This window comes from Aulostomus chinensis, chromosome 6 (assembly GCF_037954235.1).
Source record: "Aulostomus chinensis isolate RoL2024-O1b breed Wild chromosome 6, RoL_Achi_v1.0, whole genome shotgun sequence".
In the NCBI taxonomy this organism is placed as follows: domain Eukaryota; kingdom Metazoa; phylum Chordata; class Actinopteri; order Syngnathiformes; family Aulostomidae; genus Aulostomus; species Aulostomus chinensis.
The window spans coordinates 1,393,638-1,419,817 of record NC_141325.1 but is presented as its reverse complement, the minus strand read 5'-3'; the positions used below and the strand labels follow the sequence as shown (position 1 = coordinate 1,419,817).

The window sequence follows — 26,180 nt, the reverse complement described above, 5'->3', positions numbered from 1 at the left end:
GAAGAATTGTCCGTTATGGATTGTCCGAAGGAAAGGGGGTGAGTGGAGAGGTGGCAGGATAATGAGTCGTGTGGGGGGGCAGGCTGTGACAGCCTCCTACCAGACCAGTGGGACCGCAGTGCTGTGGTGCTGCAAAGGTCCTTTGCTGCTCGCCATGGGCTCAGTAGCTCGCCATGGGCACAGTAGCTCGCCATCTTTGCCTCCAGAAGGAGACACCTGCCTGCATCAAAATAACAGGCCCAGAAAAAAAAAAACCAAGATGGTGGCTGGATAGCTGCTTTAACTTAGCTTTAACCCTCTTCACGTATACGTTAAGTCTCATTACAAGCTCGATGAGAGAATACGATTAATATACATTCAAATCGCACATTATACATTCAGCTAGTGGGATTTGAATGTATTGTATTTTCTTTCTGAGTATATCGGTTAGCTGTCCTCAAAAGGCTGTCTTTGGTACGTAGCCTGCACACAACAAATACAAATGCAAATCATGGAAAAACTCAAGTCATGAAACAAACGAATCAGCGACTTATGCTGATGCTAGCGCCGTGAACGTAACGTAGCTTAAAATAATATAAGCGGCTGATGCTAATGCTAACGCTAGCACCATCAGAGTAACATCCCCAGCATTCAACACTCACCAGTTCCTTTGATAAAATACGCACGATGGCGGCAACGGACTCCCAGCGGCCCAGCAGTTAGCTCTAAAGATTAACAGTGGTACTTAGCACACAGCTACCAGTCGGCTCTCCCCACACCTCTGACTGGGAGAGAGGCTGTAGCGGCTACAAATTTCGCTCTGCTAAGCGCAATTGGCTGGGCACAGTCATGTGACATTCATGTTTACGTGAGGTGTTTTTGTTTTCTTTATACCTACGTGAGGTAGTGATTTATTTTTTTAGACCTTGGTTACAATTGCCTGAATGTCCTCGAGGGAAGCAAGTAATATGACATTGTAGCAAATCATGGCTCTTGCCTTCATGGCAACGTTGGTTTAAGATAATGCAGTAATAATACTTCATTCTAACCCGGAAGACTGCAGTGAGGATCCAGTAACGCTACACAGAACCAGGATGTCAGTCGAGATGAGGATTAATGAAGGCGGACTGTAATTTCTCTCTGTCAGTGTTGACTCGTGTTCCGTCTGTTGCTCCTCAAACACAGGACCAAAGGCACCCAGTTGAAGTTGTGATTTGCAGCAGCGTCCGTCAGACGTGAGGAAGGTTGGATGTGATCAGAGGAGAGTGTGGAAGAGGATTCTGAGTTGGCGTGACGCTCCGGGCTTCATGCATATTTTAGTGTTGTTGGGGTCACGGTGTGTTTCCTCCTCCTGTGTGGTTTGGTTTAAAGCTGTTATATTTGAGTTTGTCGATGCATAACAAAAGATATGGAGCTCTTCACAAAACTGTTTCCAAGTGACTCTGAAAACTCTGGAAGGTGATGGCGGCAGCCTGAGGCGAGAGCAGCAAGGCAGTTCTCCTGCAAACGGCTGGTAACTCGGCAACAAAATACACTCATGGATGGAAGTTCTGAGCTGAAACAGAAGAAAACAATTCACCTTTGGTCTCTGCGCCAGTCGGATCCTACCTGATTTATTAGCCCTGAAACGGAAGGAAATGGAGGGTTTCATGATCAGTCGCTTGGTTCACTGCTGACTCACCAGGTGATGGCTCAGCGCTCACCTGGTGAGGCTGCTTTCTGTATTTGAACAATGTGCCACCAACACAATGAGAAGATGCACAGAAACACGTTCTTCTACTTCAGAAGAGACTTGACCGTCTCTGCTGGTCGCTGGGGAGACGCTGGTGTATCGGCATCAGTTATCAGACAAAAAAGTTGACGTACTTCTGCCAAATACCCAATGATGCTGCAGTCCGTTTCTTGTGAGTTTATTTGATGACCATCACTGAAAAAGCGTGGTGTGAAGGAGGTGTCGGTCACCTCGTGCTCAGTGGTGACCCACAACCCATCGAGAACCACGTGACCCGAAACAATTCAGTGACTTTAGCCAAACTTCTACCAGTGTGACTGTGACATGAACACCTGGACACCGGACCGTGCAGGTGAAGTTTCCTAGATCCCTGTGGTTTCTTGTAAGTGAATCATGCATAAATTAATTGTGGATACAAACAAATAACAAGTAAACAACAATTATTGCAAATGCATTCATGTTTTGTCTGAATGAAGAGCAACCAACACTTCAGCTTGAATTAACAGCAGGTTCACCTTTCCTGCTCTCATTTTCAGTGTCCAGTACCTTTTCAGGGACAGGAAGTGGCGCCAACATTTCAACAGCAGGTTCACCTGCTACTTCTGCTTTTACATTTCCTACAAACAGCAAGCGACTTATTTAGAACGGCTCCGTCTTTGCAAAAACCTGAAGTGTTGCCGCGCACCGGACCGCAGTTGTGGCTTGATCATTTCTCGCTCGCCGGCTTCTCCTCTGTTGTCCACCATTTTACGTTTTGTTGTTCTGAAAGTCGCGCTGCTACGTGGCGATGACATTTGATGTCTTCATCTTTAAAGTATTAAAAACACATTCATATAAATTCTGCCATGCTTAAATCTGGTGTGTTATTTCCGAGTATTGATACAACAGATCGATTACATTTTAAAACGATGTTAGATGGATTTATGTTGTCCGGAAGGCCAACTTGCCGAGCACAGATTTATGCAGTTGGATCAAAGGAATATAAACTGATACATGGATGAAGTGGTCGAATCGTTCCACCCCTACTGGTGACCAGTAAAGACATTTGACCCTTGAAGGTCTTAAACCCACAGATTCCAGATTCAGGAAGCTTCTGTAGAAGGTTCAGATTGAGGCCCAGTGAGGGAGCAGCCGCCTGCTGGTGGGTTCCTTCTCAGCGTGGTTCTTCTGGATGTGTGAGGGAGCAAAAGGCCTGAGCGGCAAAACTCAAACCTCCTTTTCCAGTTAATTTGCTGTGTGATTTGGTGGAAGGAGTCCTGGGTGGTCTTTGTCAGCAGCTGTGTGGGAGTTACCAGACGCTCCCAGGAAGCTCCCAGGATCTTCTTGTGTTTATTGCTCCTCTCTGCCATGCTTTTGCATTGTTTATCAGGTTTGAACATGAACACAGCAGAAGTTTACACCTGGAGCACAGCTCCTGTTGGCGCCATGGGACGACCCGGGAATAGAAGCAAAGCCCCCCGGGGGATGAGCTGGGGATGAGTTTGGGAGGAGAAGAGCTTTTGAGAGCTGCACAAAATCTGAATCCCCCTAAATGAACACAGTATCCTCGACAACAACGGCCTCTCTTGAGCATCTGACACACAGACTTGGTGTCTGGAGTCTCTCGTGTTGTTAGAAGTCAACCATCATAACAGGAAGCCTGTAATTTCAGCAGGTAAATCCTCTTCTTGTCCGTCATCCTCAGCGTTGGACACCCTGGTGTCCACCAAAGCACTATTTTCCAGGTGACAACAACAGGCGCCCAGCTGCCGCGTCTGGTTACTATGAGACGGAACAACTGTGGAAGTAAAAATGTCAGCACGAGGCACTTCATGTTGTGTTGAATCTGGGTGAAATGAAAGACTGGACCACAGAGGGAGAGAAGACCAGCTCTGGTGGTCTGGGTTTGTCAGGTTTGCTCCTCTCTTCTCGTTTCGCGCTCAGGCGTTCCTGATGCAATGCTTCGTCTTCGTGGCATTTGTCCCGCCCCTTCTCGACTGCGATTGGCCAACCGGGTAAAAAGTAATAGTTTGGGGTTTAGAGGGGCTGCATGGAAAATATGGTCCAAACAAAAAGATGCCGGTAGCAGGAAAGACGCTTTGTTAGCTTAGCGCAATAAATGGTCGTGGGTGGGAAGTGTTAGCGTGAGCAGATTCTGACATCGTCTCCTCATTTCTAATTGGTCCAAACAAAAAGATGCCGGTAGCAGGAAAGACGCTTTGTTAGCTTAGCGCAATAAATGGTCGTGGGTGGGAAGTGTTAGCGTGAGCAGATTCTGACATCGTCTCCTCATTTCTAATTGTAATTTCATCACCAGTGTGAGACACAACCCTGGTCCCATTAAAGCAGGTCAAGACGGTGAGCTGCTGCTTGAGGAAGGAAACATGGACGAGTGACTCGAAGGAGAACAGAACAGACTTTTTATTGCCCTTTAAAGAAGCTCAATAAATAAATGAAGCTCTTGTCAGATTCGTGAGCGACCTGCGCCAGTAAGTGATTGAACTCTTTATCTGAGAAAGACCACAGCTGAGCTCGACGCCAGGTTTGATGAAGCTCCACCGCTTCTGGAGTGTTTACAGACTCGACGTAGCGAGGAGGGCGTTGGAGCGGAGAAATCACTCAAGAATATCGTGTGTTGAGATATCTGTCAAAGCCCTAATCTTTATTAAGTCATAACGGCCAGAAAACTCCTCCAGCACTGATTGCTGCTGCTCTCTCAGCAGAGTTATTTCCCAGAGCTGTTGTAATTGGGACCATAATAAGTGGAGAAGATAAGGGCACCAGTGACTTAGTATTTCATTAGCCGTAACCATGGTGACAACGGCGGTTAAGATCATTCACAGCTCTTGGTGGCTTTTGGTTTTCTATGAAAACACAGACAGTAGAAATGTGAGACAAGCGTCTGCCTGAGACGCCGGTCGGTTCTGTTACTGATGGGTTCCCTGCTCACCCCAGAACCACAGCGTCGGCTCTGCCCAGCTGCTTCGTCCGGTGGACCGGCGCCACACGTCTACCTGAAGCTTTACTCCACATTGCAAGACGGGTCAAGGGTGGGTTGATGACATAATTTACATGGGCAGCAATGATTTGAGGGGTCACCCGATAATAAATATTAGTCCAACATCAAGGCGTTTCCTGGAGAATATTCCATCATGTTCCACAGTTCCAGGAATGGCTGAGGACACGCCCACGCCACATCACGAGGGTCTACAGGTTCAGCCAGTTTTAGGTTTAAGTTTTACAGGATTTGGCTGTTGTGCTTTGATGGAGTTTTAAATAAACTGAAGAATAAAGTGATTTTGATGAACCTCACGATTTGAGGCCGTTGCTGTTTTTTCTCTGGTTTTGTTGGGCGCGCAGGAGCTGCAGCCCCCACCTGTGATAAACGGCATAATTCTGGTAATTATTTTTGAATAAAACCTTCCTCTCAGCTCTTCTTGGGCTTCAGATTGAATGACACCATGATGGTTCCCCTACTGAGCACAAACCACCAGCCATGCTCCCCCCCCGAGGATTGTAACGTTCTGCTTTTATTGCGTCTGTTTGAAACAAGTTCATGTATTTGAAGGCTGTTGTTGCTGCTGCAGCGTGCCGGCTTGTACCGAGGGGTGTTCCTGATGACGTGCCAGTCCCGTTTATGTGAATCGACACGATCGAGTAGTTCTGTTGAAACAACACGACCGGCTCGCCGACCGCTCCTGGCTGACGTGCACGGATCAGCGACTCTCACGCAGTTCTCAGGAATGCATTTCAATTGCAGGTTTGCCTTCTGGACTGTCCAATCGTTCATCTCTTGCTTGCTCTTCTTCTTCTCTCTCCAGGTGGACCCCATGTTCATGGTGCCAGTGTCACCTGCTCTGGGACAACTGGGGGCCCCTGGATCCTCACTGCCATCCGCCCCCTCCTACTCCCCTCCAACTCTGCCCGCCTCCAACCCCAAGCAGCTGGCAGTGAGGACGAGGTCCATCGGCACCAACACCCAGGATGGCGTTCCCGGGGCCCTGGAGGGCGACTCGTCCTGTCTGGGTCCCTGCCAGCCTGGGACCAGCGTGAACCTGGAGGGTATTGTCTGGCATGAGACTGAGGAGGGTAAGCAGCAATGATGAGAAGGTTCCCATGGAGGTTGGGTGTGTCTGCCGCAGCGTGGCGTTGGCGCTGATCCACCAGAACCTGCAGGGTCCATGTTGATGGACCTGGTAGGGTTAGAAAAAAGTGACGTTTTGGATTTTGGATATTGTGGCGCTGCAGAGAGCGTCGGGACAGCGGCAGTTGCATAGCCCCGTTAGCTAATGGATATGAGAACAGATGGCTTTGAGAGCGTGAAACAATCACAATCGAACTCCCTCCTAGAAACAAACGGTGCTTTGATCCGCAGGAGTTTTATAATCAAATGATGACTTAAGACACCCCCGGTGTTCTGTAAGGGTTCTGGATGTTCAAACCCTTTCAAGAACCTTTCACAAGTTCCTTCGAACGCGGTTAGAGTCACAGCTTGTTTTTTGGCGCTGATGTAACGAGTGTGGGTTTGAGGGAACATATGCCTCAAAAACGAACCAAATGCGGTTTATTTTTAACATGGCAGGTCGTCCTCATAGCGGCAGTTTTGGCGTTGAAAAGAACACAATCCTGAATCCAAAACATGAAGAAAAGCTGAAGCAGAGAACCTGTCCAAAACAACAAAATGATGCCATGGGAGTACCGGGCGGCAGATCAGACGAGATGATGATTCACCCACCGATTTCAACGCCGCTGCGCTTTGATAGGCCGTTAACGCGGACAGCGCTCAGCGCCGCAGCCTCTCAGCGGAGGTGTAAAACCTTACTGCAGGCTGCTAATGAATAAATCCCTTCTCTGTGTGCCCGTCTCCTTCTGCCAGCCGCGAGGCCTCTGAAGTTTGGCATAGAGGCGTTTGTACCCCGGCCCAGTATTAATTAACAGCTACTCACTCCACACAGGCGAAATAAAAGAAGAAGAAGATACAAACTTCACAAAGACAGAACTAAAACAGGCCAGAGGGACGGAGGAGGAGTGAGAGGCAGTGGTCAATAAAACATGACCTGATTCTGAATCTGTTTGGATAAAAGATCCTGAAAGATCCTGAAATAGCTGAGCGACCCAAAACGAGTCCGTGGAAGCAGTGACGGTGGAGCGTAATAGAAGTGACGCAGAGTTCATACCTGCGCCGATGATGTCATCAGATCCAGGCCAACTCCAAAAACTAAACAACTGACCCTCGACCTAAGTTTGATCATCCTGCCAAATTTAATCCATATACATCCACATCCTGTAAACATGCGTGCAAACCAGTGCCAGTGATCACATGACCTTCTTGGTCCAACAGGAAGTTGGCATATCAGTCGGCAGTCCGACAGGAAGCTAGCTTGTAGTTGTAGTCGAATGGAGTTTCTAGTGGAGCTGCAGCGAGAGTCATCTGTCCATCATTCTGCCAATTGATCGAGTTAATTTAGCAATTTTTTTCATTACATTACTTTTGCTTCATTTAAGAGCAGTGGTACTTTACAAAAGAGAAAGTACAAGTATGAAATGCTCATGTAAAAGTACTAACTAAAGTAACTTTACTCAGACTGTACTTTGACTGTTTTTACTTTACTTGTTACTGAAGTACTGACAGCGTCCTGCAGGTTGATGGGCTCACCTGCCCGCCACCTTCCTCTCCTCTGAGGAGTCTGTGTGTCTGTGTTTAGTAATCAAAGCACCAGTAAGAGAGCCACTCAAGTACAACAAGAGCAATGAAAATGTAGACCAAAAAAAGGGAACAATGACATGAAAGATTTTAATAGTAATGAGGTATGTTTACATTGTGGGATTCATGCTTTTACTTCAGTCAAGGATCGGAGTTCTTTTTCCATCCCAACAGGTCTGGGATCAGTGCTTCAGTGACTCTGTGGCTCAGTAAATTGTGTCTTATTTATGGTGGCCCGCCTCATTGAGACACCGCCACAGGATCTTCTATCTCTGGAGATGCGCTCCTTCCTCCGTCCTCTAGGAGGAAACTCTTTATTTGCTCAACTCTCGTGAGATTTGTGTCGGTTCCTTCTCCTAAAAGCATCAAACTCACGCGATCTTTGCCGGGTCTCAGGTTCCCTCCTAGACACGACGCTCTCTGTCTCAAACGAACGACAGACAGCAGGACGTGACGCTGCAGGGTTTCACACACAGACTTTATGTGTGTGGACACTCAGGTTTTGGCCTTTTTTGTTTTTAATCAGTGGGAGAGGACGACGGCGTTGGCGATTGATGAGTCATCAGTCGGCCCTCCTCTCCTCCTCACCTGTCGCTGCTCTGAGGAGGTCTGACAGAGACCCAGACTCTCCTGTTTCACGTAAAGACCTTCTAATGTAGCTCTTTACTCTTCGAAGCACACCTGGGTGGTGTCGATGATGTCACTCACCATCGTGGTGGTTTCCACTGTTTTAATGAACTCCGTCATTATCAGCAGGTCTCCTCCACCTGCAGCTCTGCTGCGGAAACGGATTGTGGGTGAATCTTACATGGAAACAAAAACAAAGGCCAGTTGGGTTTTGGGGCGACTTCATAAACCTCCTGCTGATAGACAGGTGAGAGGAGCGCGCTGACCTGTGTGTGTGTGTGTGTGTGTGTGTGTGTGTGTGTGTGTGTGTACGGAGGAACTGCTCTGACGCAGGGAGGAGAGACGCTGCAGCCGTGGGATCATTAATGATATCAAAAGTGAAGCTCATCAATGCTCTGGTCTTCAATAATTCAGCCGTCTAATAACGACGTTCCGCGTCTACGCTGACGTGCAAAACTAAGTACAGTTCAGATTTAAACGAGTGCCTCCAGGAATTTTAGTAATCGACTTCCTCGAGTTACTCGAGGAATCGTTTCAGCCCTGGTTTATAGCTTTATTAGTGCCTCAATAGAATAAAGGACAAATAAAGCGCTAAGCAAACTCGTTCTCCACTTTAACAAAAGAACAAAGTCTTGTGGGGTTTGGGACAGAAACGCTGGCGAGGGAAGCATCCTAGCCTGGTGACCATGGCGGCAGCTCTGATGAGGCCTGAGCAGGACCTGGACACCCGTCTCCAACCGCCAAGTCTGGTGTTTGTTGGGTCCAACCGCCTTCTGATTGCAGACGTCCTCACGTGTTGCCACCATGAAGCGGTTCGCCTTTCACGGCCTCGCAGTTTCGCAGATTTTTTTTTGTGCAATTTTGCATGCTTTTTTTTTTCACAGCACATTGTGTTCCTGATTGGCTGTCGACTGTTGTCAATCTCCTCCGCGCCGTGTCTCCTGTACAGCACAGAATGCGTTCAGCCTGCCAAATGTACGTAAATCTCTGATCGCTGTATTTTTCTTGTGTCCCACCTCGTAGGTTGATCGTTAAATTAGATTCGTCAGGTCTAAACTCCATCGTTATTATCTGTAGGAAAGCGTTGTGTTTTTGTTCTCAAACTGATGTTTGGGCCTGGAAACAGGTTTTGATCCTGGGTTTCATTCTGTAATCCTGGACTTACTTTTCTACGAAGGGTTGAACTTTGTGAGTTTAAACAAGAGAGAAAAGTGTGAGAATGTTGATGCCTGTCTGAGAAGTGCATCAAGTGCGTAGTGAGGGGTTTTACAGCCTTAAAAGATCTATAATAATCGTAAAAAATCAACTTCGAGATTTCGCCGATTGCGGGTTTTTTCTAGAACGTAACGATTAACGAGGGACCACTGATAAAAAGCTTTCATTGTTCACTTTTGTATTTGAGTTTAAAAAATACTCAAGTATTTCTACCAAAGTGATAATGCAGTGAGTTAGATTCTGTGTCAGTCTTCATAAACCTGACCTCTGTTGAGCCATCTGGACTGGAGTTGGTCTCCCACCCACAGGCTCCCCTATAGAATCTGTAGTGTTGCGTGCAGAGAGTCCACACATGGAGGTCTGTGGAAAAACATACAGATTAGCCTCTCACCCTGCTAGTCGGGGGGGGGGGTGTTGTCCTCCATATATCATGACACTTGCGATTGATTTGCGATTCAAACGTTTCACCACGCCCACTCTGACAATGTTTGAGATGCCTTTGAAAAAAGATCCACAGCAAAGCCAATTCCTCAGACTGCATAATTAAACATTTCTGCATGTTCTGGGATTTCCTCCTAAGACACAAACAAACAAGCAGGACTTAACATGGACCCTCCCTGGAGACAATAAATGCTAATGCACAACATGAAAGCATCCCATTTGCAGGTTTGTGCCAGTAAACAAACAGCAGATGTGGCTATAACATGAATAAAAGGAGAGATGAGAGTCCTACTTGGGCTGAAATATTTACAGAATGTGGAAACAATCGTACAAGGACGTGAAGACAGATGGATGTTCATTGAGAGGAGCGCAGTGAGGGACAGAATGGCGTTCCAGGTCTATATTTTCAACTCTCCAGAGGGATGGAGCGCTGGAGATGAATGTAAAGATGGAGGCAGAGAGAAGCAGCGGTATTTGATCTGCGACTGTCACGAGAACGAGGAACAATGTCAGAGAAAGCGAGTCGAGACAAAGACTGATAAAGGGAGGGAGACGGCTGTTCTTCATCCTGATGCTCGGGGACTATCGTTCAGGAGGTGCAGGGATAACTGGAGCCCCCTCCTCACGCCGGCGGAGGGATATGAAGGCAAGATGCTGGCTGCATGTTGATTAAGCTGAATACTAATTGGAGAGACAGAAAGGCGAAGAGACCACCATTTCACCCCCTGCAGGATAGCAGCGTCTGATGAGCGCTAATCAAAGGCTAATTGATCGGCTCGACTCTGAACTGAGCTCCACTTGAATGTCTGATGTTCCATCCAGTCTGGTCGTGTCAGATAAAACACGCTACAGCCACGTAAACAAGGGCTCTCAGAGATGATTAACAAATGCTAATTAGACATGAATGCATACAATCACTGGTATAATGGAGAATAATTTATTACAAAAAATAATTGTCTTTCATTGTTTACCACTTTAGTGCCACCTGGTGGAAAAAAAACAAAGTAAAGTAAACACCTTTTATTGGTGTGCGGAACAGTTCTTTCTTTGGGGAGGGGTTCTACAGAGAGAACATAAAAGAGTAGAAGGGAAATGAAATGGCAGACGTTAAAGAAAGAAGGTGCGAACATTGGGTTAGCATTCCAGGAGCTTCCCCGTCACCTGCAGCACTCTGATGAAACCACCTTCATTTAATTGATTAAAGCTTTGGCGTTGACATGTTTGACACGTTTCAGCACTGAAAACCTTTCCTGGACTTTTCGCCTGCTGGCAGACAGTCTTCCCACGCACCCGCTGGTTAAGAGGCGTGCCAAAGTTTTTGTTTCATGTTCGCACCATAAAAACGTTGCTATGTTCAGTGACCAGTGGGTGATCAAATATGGTTTCTCACCCAGAATCATGGGCGGATCTTTGCTTTTCATCCCCACTTCCCCCGGTGACCATGTCCAAGTGTCCTTGAGCAAGACACCGAACCCCTAATCTCTCCTGATGGCCCTGAGACAGACTGGCGACCCGTCCAGGGTGAACCCAGCCTCTCACCCAATGCCAGCTGGGATAGGCTCCACCCCCCGTGACCCTTAACAGATAAACAGGATAGAAAATGGAGGGATGGAAATGCAAGACAGTTTGATGTTAAACTTGTAGACACAAACACAATTCCATGACGAAGAAGGTATTGACACTTCCTGGAGAGGTGAGAGCGCTCCTGTGAGGGAGGGGCACAGGGAGCCAGCGTTTCATCCTCTTCTCCAGCAAGGCTGGGGGCCATGGTGCTGACCCGCTGCCTGACATGGCCGTCTCCCTGGGTTCGCTGCTGTGTGTGGTCCTGCTTCATTCACTGAATCCCTGGATTCATGTGACTGAAATGTTTGAGCAGTTAAATCTGTCATGATGTCCAACGTCTGCTGTGTTTAGATGAGGAGTTGTCTGGGTTCTCCCGGAACAGAAGAGGAGAAATCACTCTCCTCTTCCCCGAGTCACAACAAACAAATCCTGAAGTCACTGAAGCTTCACGCCACGACGCTGGTATTCCTCTCAGATGCTTCAAGGACGCCACTGTCCTCCTAAGCCTTCGGGAAACTTCTGCGTTTGAACAAAGTCTTTGTTTCTGGAGGATTTCAAAGTTAAAAACAGACTTTGAAGGGTTTGGAGTGTTGTGAAGGACGCAACAAACACCCATAAACACCCGCGTTCATGACAGTGAGTTGAAAACTGATGAGCTATTGATTGTTAGGGCATCTTCCCAGGAGGAGATGGAGTCACGCCTCCTAAAATTAGAATCTGTGCCAAACCTTGCAGGGACATGCGAGTTACAGCACAAATGAACCTGAATAAAGCTTTTAGAACTCACCCTGTCGTCTCTGGTTCAGTGGAACGGTACCGTGAGGTCTCGAGGGTCTGAGGACGCGCAGCCAAACCTCATCAGCAGCATCGCTTCGTGTTAGAGCCTCGGATTTTCTTGTTATAATTTTAAAACATGAGAAAGAAGCTGAGCCGATGTGTGTGAATGTAACTGAAGTCTTGTCTGTCGCAGGTGTGCTGGTGGTTAATGTGACGTGGAGGAAGAGAACCTACGTGGGAACCCTGTTAGACTGCACCAAGCACGACTGGGCGCCTCCACGGTAACACAGCGCTCTCTGCCTTCGTTCTTTTGTTTCCCTCAACATTGAGAAGAGGTCATAATTACACTAGCAGAGAATTAACTTAAATTATTGGAAAATCTTTACAAATCAACAAAAAATGCATCAGAATCAGTCAAAGTTACAACAAACTGACTGGTAGATTTCTCAGTTTAACTCAGCAGAAGTTCTTTGTTTTTTGTTCAGAAGCATTTAAATACACGTGGAATTCCAGTATTTGTCATTTTGGCTGCAAACCCGCTGGAGGTGTCGGACCGAGGGACTCCGACCGGTTCCACACCAGAAACACAGGACGCAGTGACTTTTATTCCTGCTGTTAATTTCTGTGGTTTTTTTGTTGTTGTTATATCCTGACCAAGGAACTCCAGATCAGTACAACATGTTCCGCCTGTATTCTTTATGAATATTGTAGTGCAAAATTCTTGGCTTGATATCTTCCATGTCATGTGACTGAGGGAGCGACCGAAACATTGATTGCATGTGAATAAGACAGGTTGGAGTGAGGTTTTCTTCAGGCTGCAGTCTCGTTCCTCCGTGGGTTCTTGTTTAATTCTGCCACACAGGTCTGATTGCTGTTGGTTCTGCCGGTTGCTGGTTGTTTATGTGATCAGCGGCACCTTTTTCATTCAAGTGCTTTTATGTTGTTCTAACTAAAAAGCCTCGATGCTGACGAGCTTCAACAAAAACGCTCTTCCCCTCTCGTCTTTGTAATTGCTGTGTGGAAACTGTGACAGTCTCTCCTCACGGGGCGGAAACCTCTCAATTATTACTCCTGTATGTAAATGATTGTTGTCATGGCGATTACAGCTTAATCTCGGAGAGCAGGGACTAAATTGCTTTTTCCATTCAGGCTCCTGTAGCTGCGGACACCTGAGTGGCGGCTGGATGCTGCTGCTTTGTTAGAAAAGTCAATGAAATAAAATGTCTCCTTTTTGATAATTTATGAACAGTTTCTGATTAAATATAGAGAGGATTTAATAAATATGAGCAGAATCAAACATGAATAGTAAGTGTGAGCCTCCATCTTTCATTCGAGCCATGAAACTCACTTGGAAGGTAAAAATGTTTGCTTATAGATTCACGGTCGATGACTTGCGTTCATGAATTATCTTTCCTATCACAAGTTGTCTTGAATATACTCATGCCTGCATTCCTCCAGAAACACAAACGTAGGGTTAAACCAGGGAACGTTGACCAACCGAGGATGAGGATGCTGGGCTCCTGAGGTTCTAAATCATGTTGCCTGCCTCTTTTTGACTTTCCCCTGCTGCCATGAGAAAGAATGCAAGTTTAAGGCTCCTCTGACCTATAAAGACCATCACAGTATCAAAACATGCCTACATGCATACATTGAACGAGAACATAGAAACCTTTGCCCTCCAAAAACTACAAGAAGGATGCGATGTTCAGCTGTCGAATGACTGAACCCTCTGGTGAGTGTTGTGTGTTTAGGTCAGTTTAAACAGGATCATCCCAACAAAGCCCTGCTCACTCGGGTAACCCTGTACCTGCAGACGTGTGAGGTTTTACTGTCCGTTAGTCTGAAAGAAGACATGTTATTGAATCAAAAGGGGCCATAGTCTCAAAGGGGGATGTGTCCTGCCTGAACTTAAAACCCGAGAGCAATAAATGTCCAACCGAAGAAAATACATCAAATGTCAGTTGTGTGTTCCCGCAGCTTCAGTGACATTCGGTGACTCAAGGTTTGAAACGCAATTACAAACAGCACAGGAAATGTGAGATATCATCGTTCTTAAAATCAAAGGGCATCGGGGAAGTGGTCTGGATGTGCTTTGTTGTCTGTTCCAGTAATGCGGTGCTAAGTATCCCAAACAGTCCTCTAAAGGTCAGAAGTTACTTGAGAATTTAGCACCAACCAGTCCTGTCATGTACTGTCATAATGAACGCCTTAAAAGGCCAGTTGGACGGAAGGTTCAAGGTCTCAAAAAGAGCTTTGCACCACGGATGAATTTAAAGCTTTTTCCAGCAGACATATTTTTTGATTTGAATAAGAGTGTGGAAGGGAATCTGCGGTGTTGAGATGCAAGGCGGCGTGGTCAGCAGCATCAAAAGACTTCAAAGTAGAATAGACGGCGTGTGAATACAAAACGTCTCCATATCAAATGCAGAGATAGCGGTACAGGATTTTAATGTTATTAAAAGAGAAGCTGTCTTTGTACCGAGAAACATCAAGGCTTTATCCTTGATGTCTGGGTAAAGTGGTCCACATCAGCCTTGAATGATAATCCGTTCTCCGAGGTTTTTGTCTGGAGTGACAACAGTTTGATTTGGGTGACAGGATGAACGAGTTCTTGGAGGTGCATATATGTAAAAACTGAATCGACAATAAACCTGCTTTGAGGGTTGTGTTTGTATGTGTAATGTTACCGTCTCATATCTGAAGTATTTACTGTTGCTTATTATTGAGGTTTTGTTGTTCTCCTCCTCTGTCCAGGTTTTGTGAGTCTCCCTGCAGTGATCCAGAGATGCCAGGCGGGCGTGGACGAGGGAAGAGGATGCGACTGACCATGGCAGAGCGGCCCTGCGTTGAGCCGACCCCTGCTACCAAAGTCCGGGGTCTATCGCAGCACAGGAGCCGCGGAGGTGGCATCGCAGGGGCCAGCACTCCCATCCACAACAAGGGGCGGCGAGGCAGTCTGAAACTCATCAACAGCAACTGCCGAACGCCTCCTTCGTTCTTCACCGTGGACGAGGTGAAGCCTGCCAACAGTGCCTCCTCCCTCTCCTCTGGAAAGCGAAAGAACAAACCGCCGGCTGACCTGGATCTCAGTCTGGTCTCTTCCGATGATATTAAAAATGGGAACGGGAAGAGGATCCGAGCCAAATCTCGCAGCGCCCCGTCTACACCACAGGGCAAATCTGACCCTTCCTTCATGGACCCGGGGGGAGGTTGTGCCTCCTCACCTCCCCCACCCATTCTCATTGACTGCCCCCACCCCAACTGCACTAAACGCTACAAGCACATCAACGGCCTGCGCTACCACCAGACGCATGCACACCTAGAGGTGGAGGAGCAGAGGAAGCCCGAGCTGGAACCCATGAAGGATGGCGAGAGTGAGGAGCGATTATCAGACTGTGAAGACTCCATCAGCAACATGACCTTTGACCTGTCAGAGACCAACAGCACGAATGCCAACAGCTCCTCTAAGAAACCTGCTCCTTTATACAAGGTGACCACAGTGGGGTCTCCCAAGAACCGACGGCTGCTCCTCAGTACTGACCACAGCCCCACGGCCAACTCCAAAACCAGAAGAACCTCACTGCTGAAGGATGGGCTGATTGACGACCTGAGCAACCTGCCCATCATCTCCAACATGACAGTCGTCCTGGAGAACTGCATGGTCCCAGACAGGAACTCCACCGTTGAGATGCCAAAGCTGGAAGCTGAAGGTTTAATTGACAAGAAGGGAGGTGTGTGTGACAAGAGCAAAAAGGCCAACGGGAAGGTAGAGAAACTATCGAAGTCACGGACCAACCGGCCGATTGCGCCGGCCCCTGCTCCCCCCAAGTTGATTGCCATACCCAACACAGGGTATCCCACTGTCCCAGCAGATACTGCCACCTCACAGCAGCCCTCGCCCATGGCAGCTGTAGGCCTCACCAGTAAAAACCTTCCCCTGAAACCCATCAAACCAAAGCTGAGCATCGTTGTGGAGCCGAGCCTTGTCAAAGCCACCCTGGTGACCTGCAGCAAGGAGACTCGTAAGAAAGAGAAACGGAGGCTAAAGGACAAACACAACAAAGATGCACCAACCAGGACGCCTAATGGTGACAGCAGCGCCATCAAACTGGAAGATGGTGGCAGTGGATCTAAAATAGGAGTCAAGGAAATTTCGGGAAGCCTTCTGAAGGAGCACTTGAGTAAGCAAGATGTGATGAACGGCCTCACTGAGAGCCAGGAGAGCAGAATGGCCAGCATCCGAGCCGAGGCTGACAAGGTCTACACCTTTACGGACAACGCTCCCAGCCCCTCCATTGGCAGTTCGTCGCGGCTTGACGCAAGTGGTAGTTGCCTGGCAACAGAAGACAGCAAGAACAATAGCCCTGCCTACTCCGACATCTCAGATGCTGGGGACGATGGGGTATCTGAGGGCCTCAGATCCAAGTCTGGGTCCTCTGCTTCTTCTGAGGTGAGCTCGAACGGTAACCATGGCAACTCTGGTAAAACTCCTCCCACAGCACCTTCCCTGTCATCAAAGGATCCCCAATCCCCATACTACCATAGCTACGAGCCATACTACCTACAGGGGTACCTGCAGTCGGACCGCCAAAACAGCAGCGTTGCTTTCCACAAAAGCTCTTCCCATGATGGCAAAGGGAAAGACAGGAAAGAAGAAGTGAAAGAGGATGACAAAAGCTCCTCCCATGACATCACGGACTCCAAGAAGGGTGACGGCCCACCTCAGTCTCAGCTCCAGCTGGCTATGAGTCAGACCCAGACTGCCTTGGCCCAGTCGCTGTACTATGGCCAATACTCCCGAGGACTGTACATGGACCAGAAACTTTTACTGGCCTCCAAATGCTGTGAACAGACGCCTGGTGGCAAGCAGAGAAGCGAGAGGGGACACGGTGCTAGAGATGGTGAGGACATTAAACATATGGTCGGTTCAGCTGGTGGACCCGTGCTAGGTAAAGGTCCAGATGGCCCAAAAGGGTGCTGTCCCAAACCTCTCCTGTCCTACGTGGAGATGAATGAGAGGGGAGACAGAGGACAGAGTCTGGGCATAAAGGTGGTGCATGGCAGTATGGTGGACCAACATCAGGTCTCAACAAAAGACTGCGATGACATCAGGTCACCGTCCTCCTCTTCTTCCTCTTCGTCTTCGTCGCTCCACAACCCAAACAGTCAGACAGATCTGGACTCAAATGTTTCCTTTTCCAGTGTAAGTTTCTCGCTCTGTCTATAACCTGCCGCCGCCGCCGATGATAACGATGTTGTTGGTGTGCTTTAATGACTGTTGCTGTGTGTCACCAAGAGATTAATCATGTTATTGTGTACAGCTAAAGGTGCCAACAACAACGATCACGCCGCTCCTGTGGTGCTGTAGCTCGACGTACTAATTCAGTCATTGTGTGGTTTGATTTGATGGATGCAAATGTTTTTAATGTTTAGAGAGAATTTATGAGTGAAAATGTCATTTTAGCTGTAAATTAAAACCATAAACACTTAAGGAAACAAACTTTCTCCTACCCACGTGTAGGTTTTATGAGATTTTTAACCATGCTAGGTTGTCAACAGGCTGTACGACTTGAATGAAGGCTTGGTTTTTGTTTTGTTTTGTTTTTTGGCCGAAATTTTGCTGTTGATCATGTGTGAGACATGTCGTGATGTGTGGCATTGACGGGGAAGCCTCACCGCTCACATCCCACCTGTGATCGGCCGCCTGCTGTCGCAACGCCGTCATCCTTCATCAACATCCCACCCAGAGCCAGTGATAGATGGTCTGTCTATGGCTCTGTTCACTCAGTGTTTCCTCTATAGTCGCTCAGCAGCGGTGGGCCGCCCTGCTCAAAAGAAAATGTTCAAATGAAAGTCATGAATTAACTTCTCTCTCAAAACTAACATGTAGCATTAAGACTCGTGATGAAAAAGGGATTTTGTTTTGCAAATGACTATATAGATAAAAAAGGTGACAGAGCCGTGGACCGCCGTTGAACTGACCTCAAAATGACTCCCACCCACCACTGTTAACAAAGAATTATAGGGGAAACACTGCAACTAGCACCAACACTTGTTCCCCATCGATCTAGCCCTCAGACGGCCCGGCCTGGGCTCACCGCCTGGCTCACAGCAAATTCTCAGAGCTACACAGTCAACACGGGGAGGAGGCTGATGAGGGGGAAGCAGAAAGGGGGAAAGAATGGGGCGCTACTGTGGAGCCTGCCGGCGCCAAGCTGACGTCAGGAGGAGGAGGTGGAGGCTGCGATGCTAAAAAAGCCAGGGTCCATGGATCCCACGATCTGGCGGTCATGGAGGCCATGGATCCAGACAGGCTGGACGGGCTGGAGGATCAGGGCCAAGAGCCTATTGGGGGGCTGTCTGATGAGTCCCAGAGCGCCCGAGCGGCGGTGTCACCTCCCATGACCCCTCAGCAGCCCTATATCCAGTACCAGCACTCCTCCTACCCGCCATACCTGGCCATGTGTGAGAGCAGCGGGGGCTCCTATAGAGGGGTGTCCCCAACCCTGGTCCACAATTACCCAGGTAAGAGACCGTGCAACATGTCACCAACCAACAATCTCTATCATAACATCGATGCAACAGAAATCTAGTTAACATATCGACTTTAAAGTGCTGAAAGTTGGAGCTTCAACAACTGAAGGTTTTTAAGAGAACACGCCAACTTTTGTGGAAACTCCCCTTTTAGCCCACATTTTGAGAATCAGACCAGCAGCAGGAGACCCTTCTCCCCTCTCTGGTGCATTACGGAGCTCCAGACCTCCACTGGACGGCTGGCTGCTAGTTAGCTTAGCAATGATGAACTCTAGTGAAACATGGCGCAACACCGAATACATGGACTATTGCCTTTGTTACCTTGATGGGATGCTACTCACTGATTATTGATAATCCAGTGATGTTCAGTATGAGTCCATCGATACATGCAGCTACAGGGAAACGTGGGTTATGGAGTCTTGTCGAGCCCGACAGTAGTTACACTTTTTTGTTTTATTTCTGTTGATGAAGGCTGCTGGTTGAATGTCCTGGAGAGGGAATATTTCCCTTGTGCGCCGCCACCTGCTGGCCATTTTGCCTCACCAGTGTTCTGTTGAGCTCTGTGCCTCTATGGTCACTGTGCACTGTTTTCTCTTAAATACATTTGAGTGGTGGGATAAATTCAGAAAGCCAGGTCCTGACTCTGGACCAGCAGACAAACAGACGGCTGGGATTGCGGAGGTCCCCATGTCTCTGTCGTCTTTGCGTATGTCTCTTTTATCTTTGTCCGGTTGTGTGTATCTGTAAATGTGTCCTCCAGGTTTTCACTACCCGCTGTACGGTAAGACAGCGGGGAGGGAGGAGTCAGAGGTGACTCCGCCCAGCAGAGGCGGCGCAGTGAGCAGTAAACAGATCAGTGACCCGTCTTCATCCTCGGCCATGGAGCTGCTGCAGCAGAGCCACCAGTACCATGGAAAATCACCTGCTGTGAGCGCCACACACACACACACACGCACGCACGCGCGCACACACGCACGCGCGTCCTGGTTGCTGCACTGGCTTTAGGTCCTATTTTTTGAATCTGTCCCTCAGAAGATCCATTCAAGTTTTGAGTCTGCTGAGTTCTTGGTGGTGAGTTGTTCACAGCTGCCAGTCGAGTGTCTTGAAACGGTTCCCCTCTGACTCACTGTTACGACTCAAGAGATCCAAGTCAGCAGTGAAGAGACAAACTTCACATTGAAGCAAACCGACTGCGTTCTTCCCATTTGGTACAGCAGCATCTAGTGGACATGTAGGGAACTGCAGCCAAAGGCATTGAAACATTCACAACTGTTCCTCCTCTTGTGGTTTGTGTGTCTTTTGTGTTTGTGCGGTTGAACACTGAGAACACAAAGGAGTAAACCAAAGTGTAACTCAGATGTGTGTGTTTGTGGTCACCCAGCCTGGTGAGAAAGGTTCCCCGGAGGGAGAACGAGAGGCGGAACGTGAACGGAACCATGTGTCCTTCGCTCGACACCTCCACACACACCATCACACACACCTGGGCATGAGCTACAACCTGATGTCCGGACAGTATGACATTTACCAAGGTAGGACGCCACGGCGGCCTATGGGCTGAAACCCATCAGCTGATTGAACATTCGCACCATGAATCGTGTGCAGATACTTTTTCATGATGCATGTGATACAGAGATGTTTTATAGTTCAGTTTGTCTTGATACATGACAGGAATGTGTTTCATGTCAGAATGTGTCACTGTGTATGTTGAAGGCTTGAGCTCCAGGTCGCTGGTCTCCAGTCAGCAGGTGTCGGGACACTCCTCCACTGGTACGTTACACCGTCCCTGTAGTGGTTTTTGTGACCAGGTTCACATATTTATCTTTAGTCCATCATCCTGAGAGCTGAGACCCATGCTAGTTACCTTAGCACAGTGACTGGTAGTGGGTGGGAAGTGTTAGCGTAGCTCCGTCTCTGCCTGCATTAATATCAGGAGGGTTGTGTGTAACCTTGGTGATGAACACCAGTTTAACATGAGGAGACGTTGTAGTGGTAGAATCAGACACGTAGCCGGAACTACTTTCCTGACTGGGCGCAGTGATTTGACGCAGCACCTCCAAAGCTCCACTGGAACTTGGGTCAACAGAACCAAAGGTTTGTTGAGGACTAGAAGAGCGACTGCTGCTACTGATGAGGAGGAGGAGGAGGATTCCTGCTGGACACACCAGCATCCTGGACCTGAGCTAGCTGATGCTAACACTTCCCACCCACTACCAGCCATTGGGCTAAGCTAACTAGCCTGGACCTGAGCTAGCTGATGCTAACACTTCCCACCCACTACCAGCCATTGGGCTAAGCTAACTAGCCTGGACCTGAGCTCGCTGATGCAAACACTTCCCACCCACCACCAGCCATTGGGCTAAGCTAACTAGCCTTACTGAGCTAGCTGATGCTAACGCTTCCCACCCACTACCAGCCATTGGGCTAAGCTAACTAGCCTGGACCTGAGCTAGCTGATGCTAACACTTCCCACCCTCACCAGCCATTGGGCTAAGCTAACTAGCCTGGACCTGAGCTAGCTGATGCTAACACTTCCCACCCACTACCAGCCATTGGGCTAAGCTAACTAGCCTGGACCTAAGCTAGCTGATGCTAACACTTCCCACCCACCACCGGCCATCGTGCTAAGCTAGTGTAACGCTAGTGTGAGTCTCTCAGGATGATGGACATCGAGCGATTTTCCTTACATGCTCCTTTACTCTTGACTGGAGCTGAGAATGTGACTGTTTGGTCTCCACAGAGGGTGACGGGAAGAAGTAGGACCATGTGACAACGTCTCACATGAGGAACGGCAATTTATCAGACATCAATTCCATGGTGTTGAATAAGCTTCGCCTCGTTGAGAGGCAGAGAACAAAAACACAAAAACCCTCTTTCATTTCTTACTAATAACGACCCCCTGTTTTTTAACCACGATGACGGAGATGAGCAGACGGACGACTGGCTTCTTCGCAGGAGGAACATCTGTACAAATCCAGGATCGGAGACGTTTGAGTTCAGGTTTGAGATTTGACCGAATCAGCCGGCGACTATGACGTGAAATGTTGGGGAGTGCTGCTGCAGCTCTGGTGTTCAACTTTATTAAATGCACATTTATTGTAGTGTATTATGATGATGATATTGACTGAATGTACTGAAGATTGATCCCAGTAGTGTGGTGGTTTTTGAACTCCTATTGGGACGCAGCGTTAGGAAGCTAAAAAGTCTATTATTATTATCCTTATTACTCTGATTATTGAAGTGGTCCTCCTCCCTCCATAGTGCTGACGCTTCATTTGTATTACTAACTGTACTTGAGTGTAACCATGTTGATTGTATTGTCTTTACGTGAGAGTAAACCTTCACGCCGACCTGCCCAGTGCCACGTAGGAACCCAGTGGTGTAAATATTCTGTACAGACTCACGGCAGAGCACTATCATGCTTTATCGTACTCTATGTTGACCTCCATCAGCCACGTGGGGCGGAGCAGGGAAACCATGACAACCCGACCCGTCATCAGCAGCAGTTTTTTAGGTTGTAAATATCATGTACAGCTTTTTAAGAGCTGAAGGTCAAGAGGGTCATTTCGTGATGTTTAGCCCCAGTTTGTGCCTCTGATACAAGCATCAGACTTCTGACTGCTGGCATATCCGCCCTTCAGAGGTGCCAGAGCCCGTTTGCTAGCTTTGGCCAGCACGCCGCCTCTGGTACCTCAGGGCGTAAATACTTTCTACCTACAGGCAACAAATTGTGGGCCAAAAATTAACTGAGAGGAGGAGCATCTCAAACAAATGAGAGATTATTCAAGTTTCTGTAGGAAATGAATCGACTTCCAGTGAATTGCACTGATTTGTGGGAATGCTGGCAAATTAAATATCCTCAACATTGATATCATGAAACTGTTCTGCAGGCCTCGGGTGATTTGTGATGGAGCATCAGGACGCGTTTAGCGACTCCCCGGCTTTTCACCTGACACCACCAGCAAGTTTTCAGTTTTCAGTTAAATTTACCAACATCAACCAGGTGAATTTGCACATTCTGATCCAGAAATTTGAGACTGTCCATCCAAGGAGATCTTTGAGCATTGCCTTGAAATGGCCTCTGTTTACACACTAAAGTTGTGTTCAAAAATCAAGTAAAGTCACTCAATAAGTTCTCACCAAACACAACATTGAATCAAGTCAGACACCAAATCTGTGGCTCCAGCTTGGTGTGAGCGACTCCAGCAGTTAGAGAGGGGAATGCTCCATGTACCTAAAGATAAGAAGGTAAATCAAAATAAAAGATGGCAAAAGCCCCTATAATTTATTTGAAATAGCATTTTTATTCACAATAATGAAACAAGAAAATGAAGTGCACCAACAGCCCCTGTCGAGTTTCGAAGGCTAATAGAAGTCATCATTTGAATCGCCGTGTTAGCCGCGAGGCCTCACTCTAGCCTTCATTTTTTAATGTGATCCCTCTCTCTGGTGCTAGAGGGCGCTGTGACGTGAGCCTTCCACTGAGTTGATACGGCGTCAAAGGTCTCCTGCGTAGCTGGAGGCTCAAGAACCTCAGCCAGCACCATCATTCCAGCAATCACGCTCCAAACACAGACCTGGTGTTTCAGTGGGATGTTGCCTTTGAGATCTTGATCATCAAACTGCTCCTGAATTTATTGTCAGCCAACGATTCTGCTTAGATCTGAAGTACAACCAGGGGCTGGTCCACCCAATGCTCATGATGATGCTAACGGCTGTTGGAACATGTAAGGCACCTGTACGTCTCCTTGAAGGACAATTCCAGTGATAAATGTAGTTTTTACTCATTTTGTAACTCCTAGTTTTGTGTCATTACCTCGAAGGCTGGCAGTATACTCGTGACTAAATAGAAATTGGTGTGTTGACTCAGGTAAAATAGTGAGTTTATGACCAAAAAAAGAGGTTTCATCATTGGTCAGCCTCACTGGCTTTACATGTTCGTTTTACCTCAGATTTTTTGTATGTTTATGTTTTAGATGTGTACTAAGCTTTTGCTTGCAGCACCATATTTCACAGCAGTTTGAGAACATGCTAAATTCAACGTAGTTAGGAGTATACGATACTGCCAACCATGTAGCTGTTACACAATTGTGAATATTTTTGAATCACTTCAAGTTCCTTCACTTCTCTGTCGGCCTTGAATGAACCTGGCAAAGAGAATCCGTCAGTGCTGAGGATATAAACTTTATTTTAATTGACGAAAGATTGATGTTGAGGAACCGAAGCAGAGCCAGAACACTCACTGCCTCCCGTCTACGAGACGTTTCCTATTCCACGGTAATTCTGGACAACCAAACTCTCTGACAACCTCAAGTCCACCAGTCCCAAGCTCAAACCAAACTGAAACGTACGTCACCGTTGTAACAAATGACCGACATTTGACATGAAAGCTCAAAGCGGAGGAGCAGCACCACACACTGGAATTGTCCTTGATTTGATTTGACACTATCAGTGATGCATTTTTGTCAGACGTCCCACAATCCTTTGCTGTTGCCCTGCTCCCATGCCCTCGACCAGCTAGCTAGCTCTCGGCAGAGCCCCCGCTCCACACAACGGTCACGCGCCCCATTTGGAGTTGTGTTTTTAAAGTTAAGAACCACACAAACCCATCAGACAAATGTAAATACGCTCCATCTGTCTCTGCGTCATCGTCAGTGATTGACTCTTGTTGATCCATAAACCACATCGTCACCTCCAGAACGCGTTCCTTCACCTTCACGATCCAACCTGCTGGCCACTGCAACAGACTGTCCAGAATGAACTCTGGACAGTCTGTTGCAGCCAAACTGGGTGAAATTGGAAAATATTAACATCCAGGAAAAGTCGAAGAAACCTCTGAGTTTGTAGCTTGTCATCTAGGACAGAGTTTGTCTATCGTCCTCAGAGCCAGACAAGAGACCCAGGCTAGTTAGCTTAGCACAGTGACTGGTAGTGGGTGGGAAGTGTTAGCGTAGCTCCGTCTCTGCCTGCATTAACATCAGGAGGGTTGTGTGTAACCTTGGTGATGAACACCAGTTTAACATGAGGAGACGTTGTAGTGGTAGAATCAGACACGTAGCCGGAACTACTTTCCTGACTGGGAGCAGTGATTTGACGCACGAGTCTCCAATGTTACACACAACCCTCCTTGTATTAATTTAGGCAGAGACGGAGCTATGCTAACACTTCCCACCCACTATCGGTCATTGTGCTAAGCTAACTAGCGCGTGTCTCTGCTACCTAGGGGAGGGCCTCTGTCTTCTTGGTGGTGGATGATAAGAGACTTTCACTGGAAGTTGTCTTGTTCCACTCTGTCTATCCTCGCCGTCCTGGCTTCCTCTCGCTAACACGGGTGTAAATCTCACTCCCACTCAGGCGCCATGTCTGGAGGTGGCAGGTTCCGTGACGACGGACCCACTACTGGTATGGACAGGATGAGCTCATTCTAAACTAAAACACACTTGAGTCTTTGTTTCTGGTGACATCAAGGATAGCGACCCGTTTCAGCCGATCGATCAGTCCAATCAGAAGATCACCAACCCAACCATCACCGATGACTGGTCGGTTCCATCACCACCTGTGACTAAAATAACCAAGTAGCTTTCCGGCACCGTTGGATGTTCCGTCTGTAAAGTAGACACCATCGTGTCTGGGTCGGTGACGTCATCATGAGTCAGTAAAAATGGTGAGAGTGACAGTGAGCAGCAGAAGAGACGACGTGTGTTTCGCAGCCGTCTCCAGGAATAACGTCTGCATCCAGTGAAATTTTATTTTGCTTTAACTTTAGTCTACAGATCAAGGCAAAGCTGAAGTCATGACATCATAACGCCAGTTTTTGCTTTGTTTCTAAACGAGACGACGAGGAAGCAGCTTGTAAAACACTGGAGTTCTGACCTGATCAGGTGCTGTCGCTGACGTATGGCAGCGTTCGACGTCTCCGCTCATGTGGGGTCAGCGCAACGTGATAAGCACGGTAACAACTAACATGGCCGATGCTGAAAACCGCATGGACCACGTGCGTAGCAGCGGCTCTGCCTGGCTCTCAGCAGCTGACTTGCATCGTGTCCGTGGTCATTCCACTACTTGAATATAGTGCTATGGACTCTGTTTACAAATACTGTCCTCTTTTGGGAGACACTGTTGTGTTGAGACAGGCTGCTTGGTTTGTTCACCTCATCCTCCCGCTGTATCGTTGATAACACTGAAGAAACATGAAACCTGCTGTTGCTTTTTTATACTGTATATGCCTTAATTCATATGTTTGGCAATCATGATTAAAGGATGTTTATATTGTTTTGTGCCCTTAGTTTTTTCTTTCGAAGCGACAGTTAAAAATGACCTCATGTAATTCAGATTTATTATAATTGTGGAGCATTTTCTTAACATAGTTGACCTTGTGGGTCAAAACCACTGCAGGAACTCCAGGGGTCAGAGAGGAGAACACTTTTTCTGGCCGTGAGCTCTGACTTGTTCCCACAATTTGATATCTTGTGGTTGCAAATTAATTGAATAATGGGAACAAATTGTTTTGTGTAGTAGTTATTAATCATTTATATTGATAAGATGCTCAGGACATAAACTGGTTTTGTTATAACAGGAAAAAGAAGAGACTTTCTTTGAGTTTAAACTGTTGTCTCCACTTTGTCACATTAA

The 26,180-nt window shown here is 47.5% G+C and overlaps 1 protein-coding gene across 3 annotated transcripts in view; it reads left to right on the top strand.

Annotated features, from left to right (window-relative positions):
- Positions 1-25,878, top strand: part of znf608 (zinc finger protein 608) — a 55,882-nt gene extending 30,004 nt beyond the window's left edge. For 2 of the 3 annotated variants that reach the window (XM_086205700.1, XM_086205701.1), the window contains exons 2-9: positions 5,512-5,779; positions 12,211-12,298; positions 14,772-17,220; positions 18,089-18,542; positions 19,312-19,478; positions 19,933-20,080; positions 20,262-20,318; positions 21,289-25,878. In XM_086205700.1, coding sequence (XP_086061826.1) covers positions 5,512-5,779; positions 12,211-12,298; positions 14,772-17,220; positions 18,089-18,542; positions 19,312-19,478; positions 19,933-20,080; positions 20,262-20,318; positions 21,289-21,308 — 3,651 coding nt within the window. In that variant the 3' untranslated portion in view covers positions 21,309-25,878. The remainder of the gene's footprint in view (positions 1-5,511; positions 5,780-12,210; positions 12,299-14,771; positions 17,221-18,088; positions 18,543-19,311; positions 19,479-19,932; positions 20,081-20,261; positions 20,319-21,288) is intronic. The other variant, XM_086205699.1, reaches the window with a different exon arrangement.
- Positions 25,879-26,180: the final 302 nt, after the last annotated feature.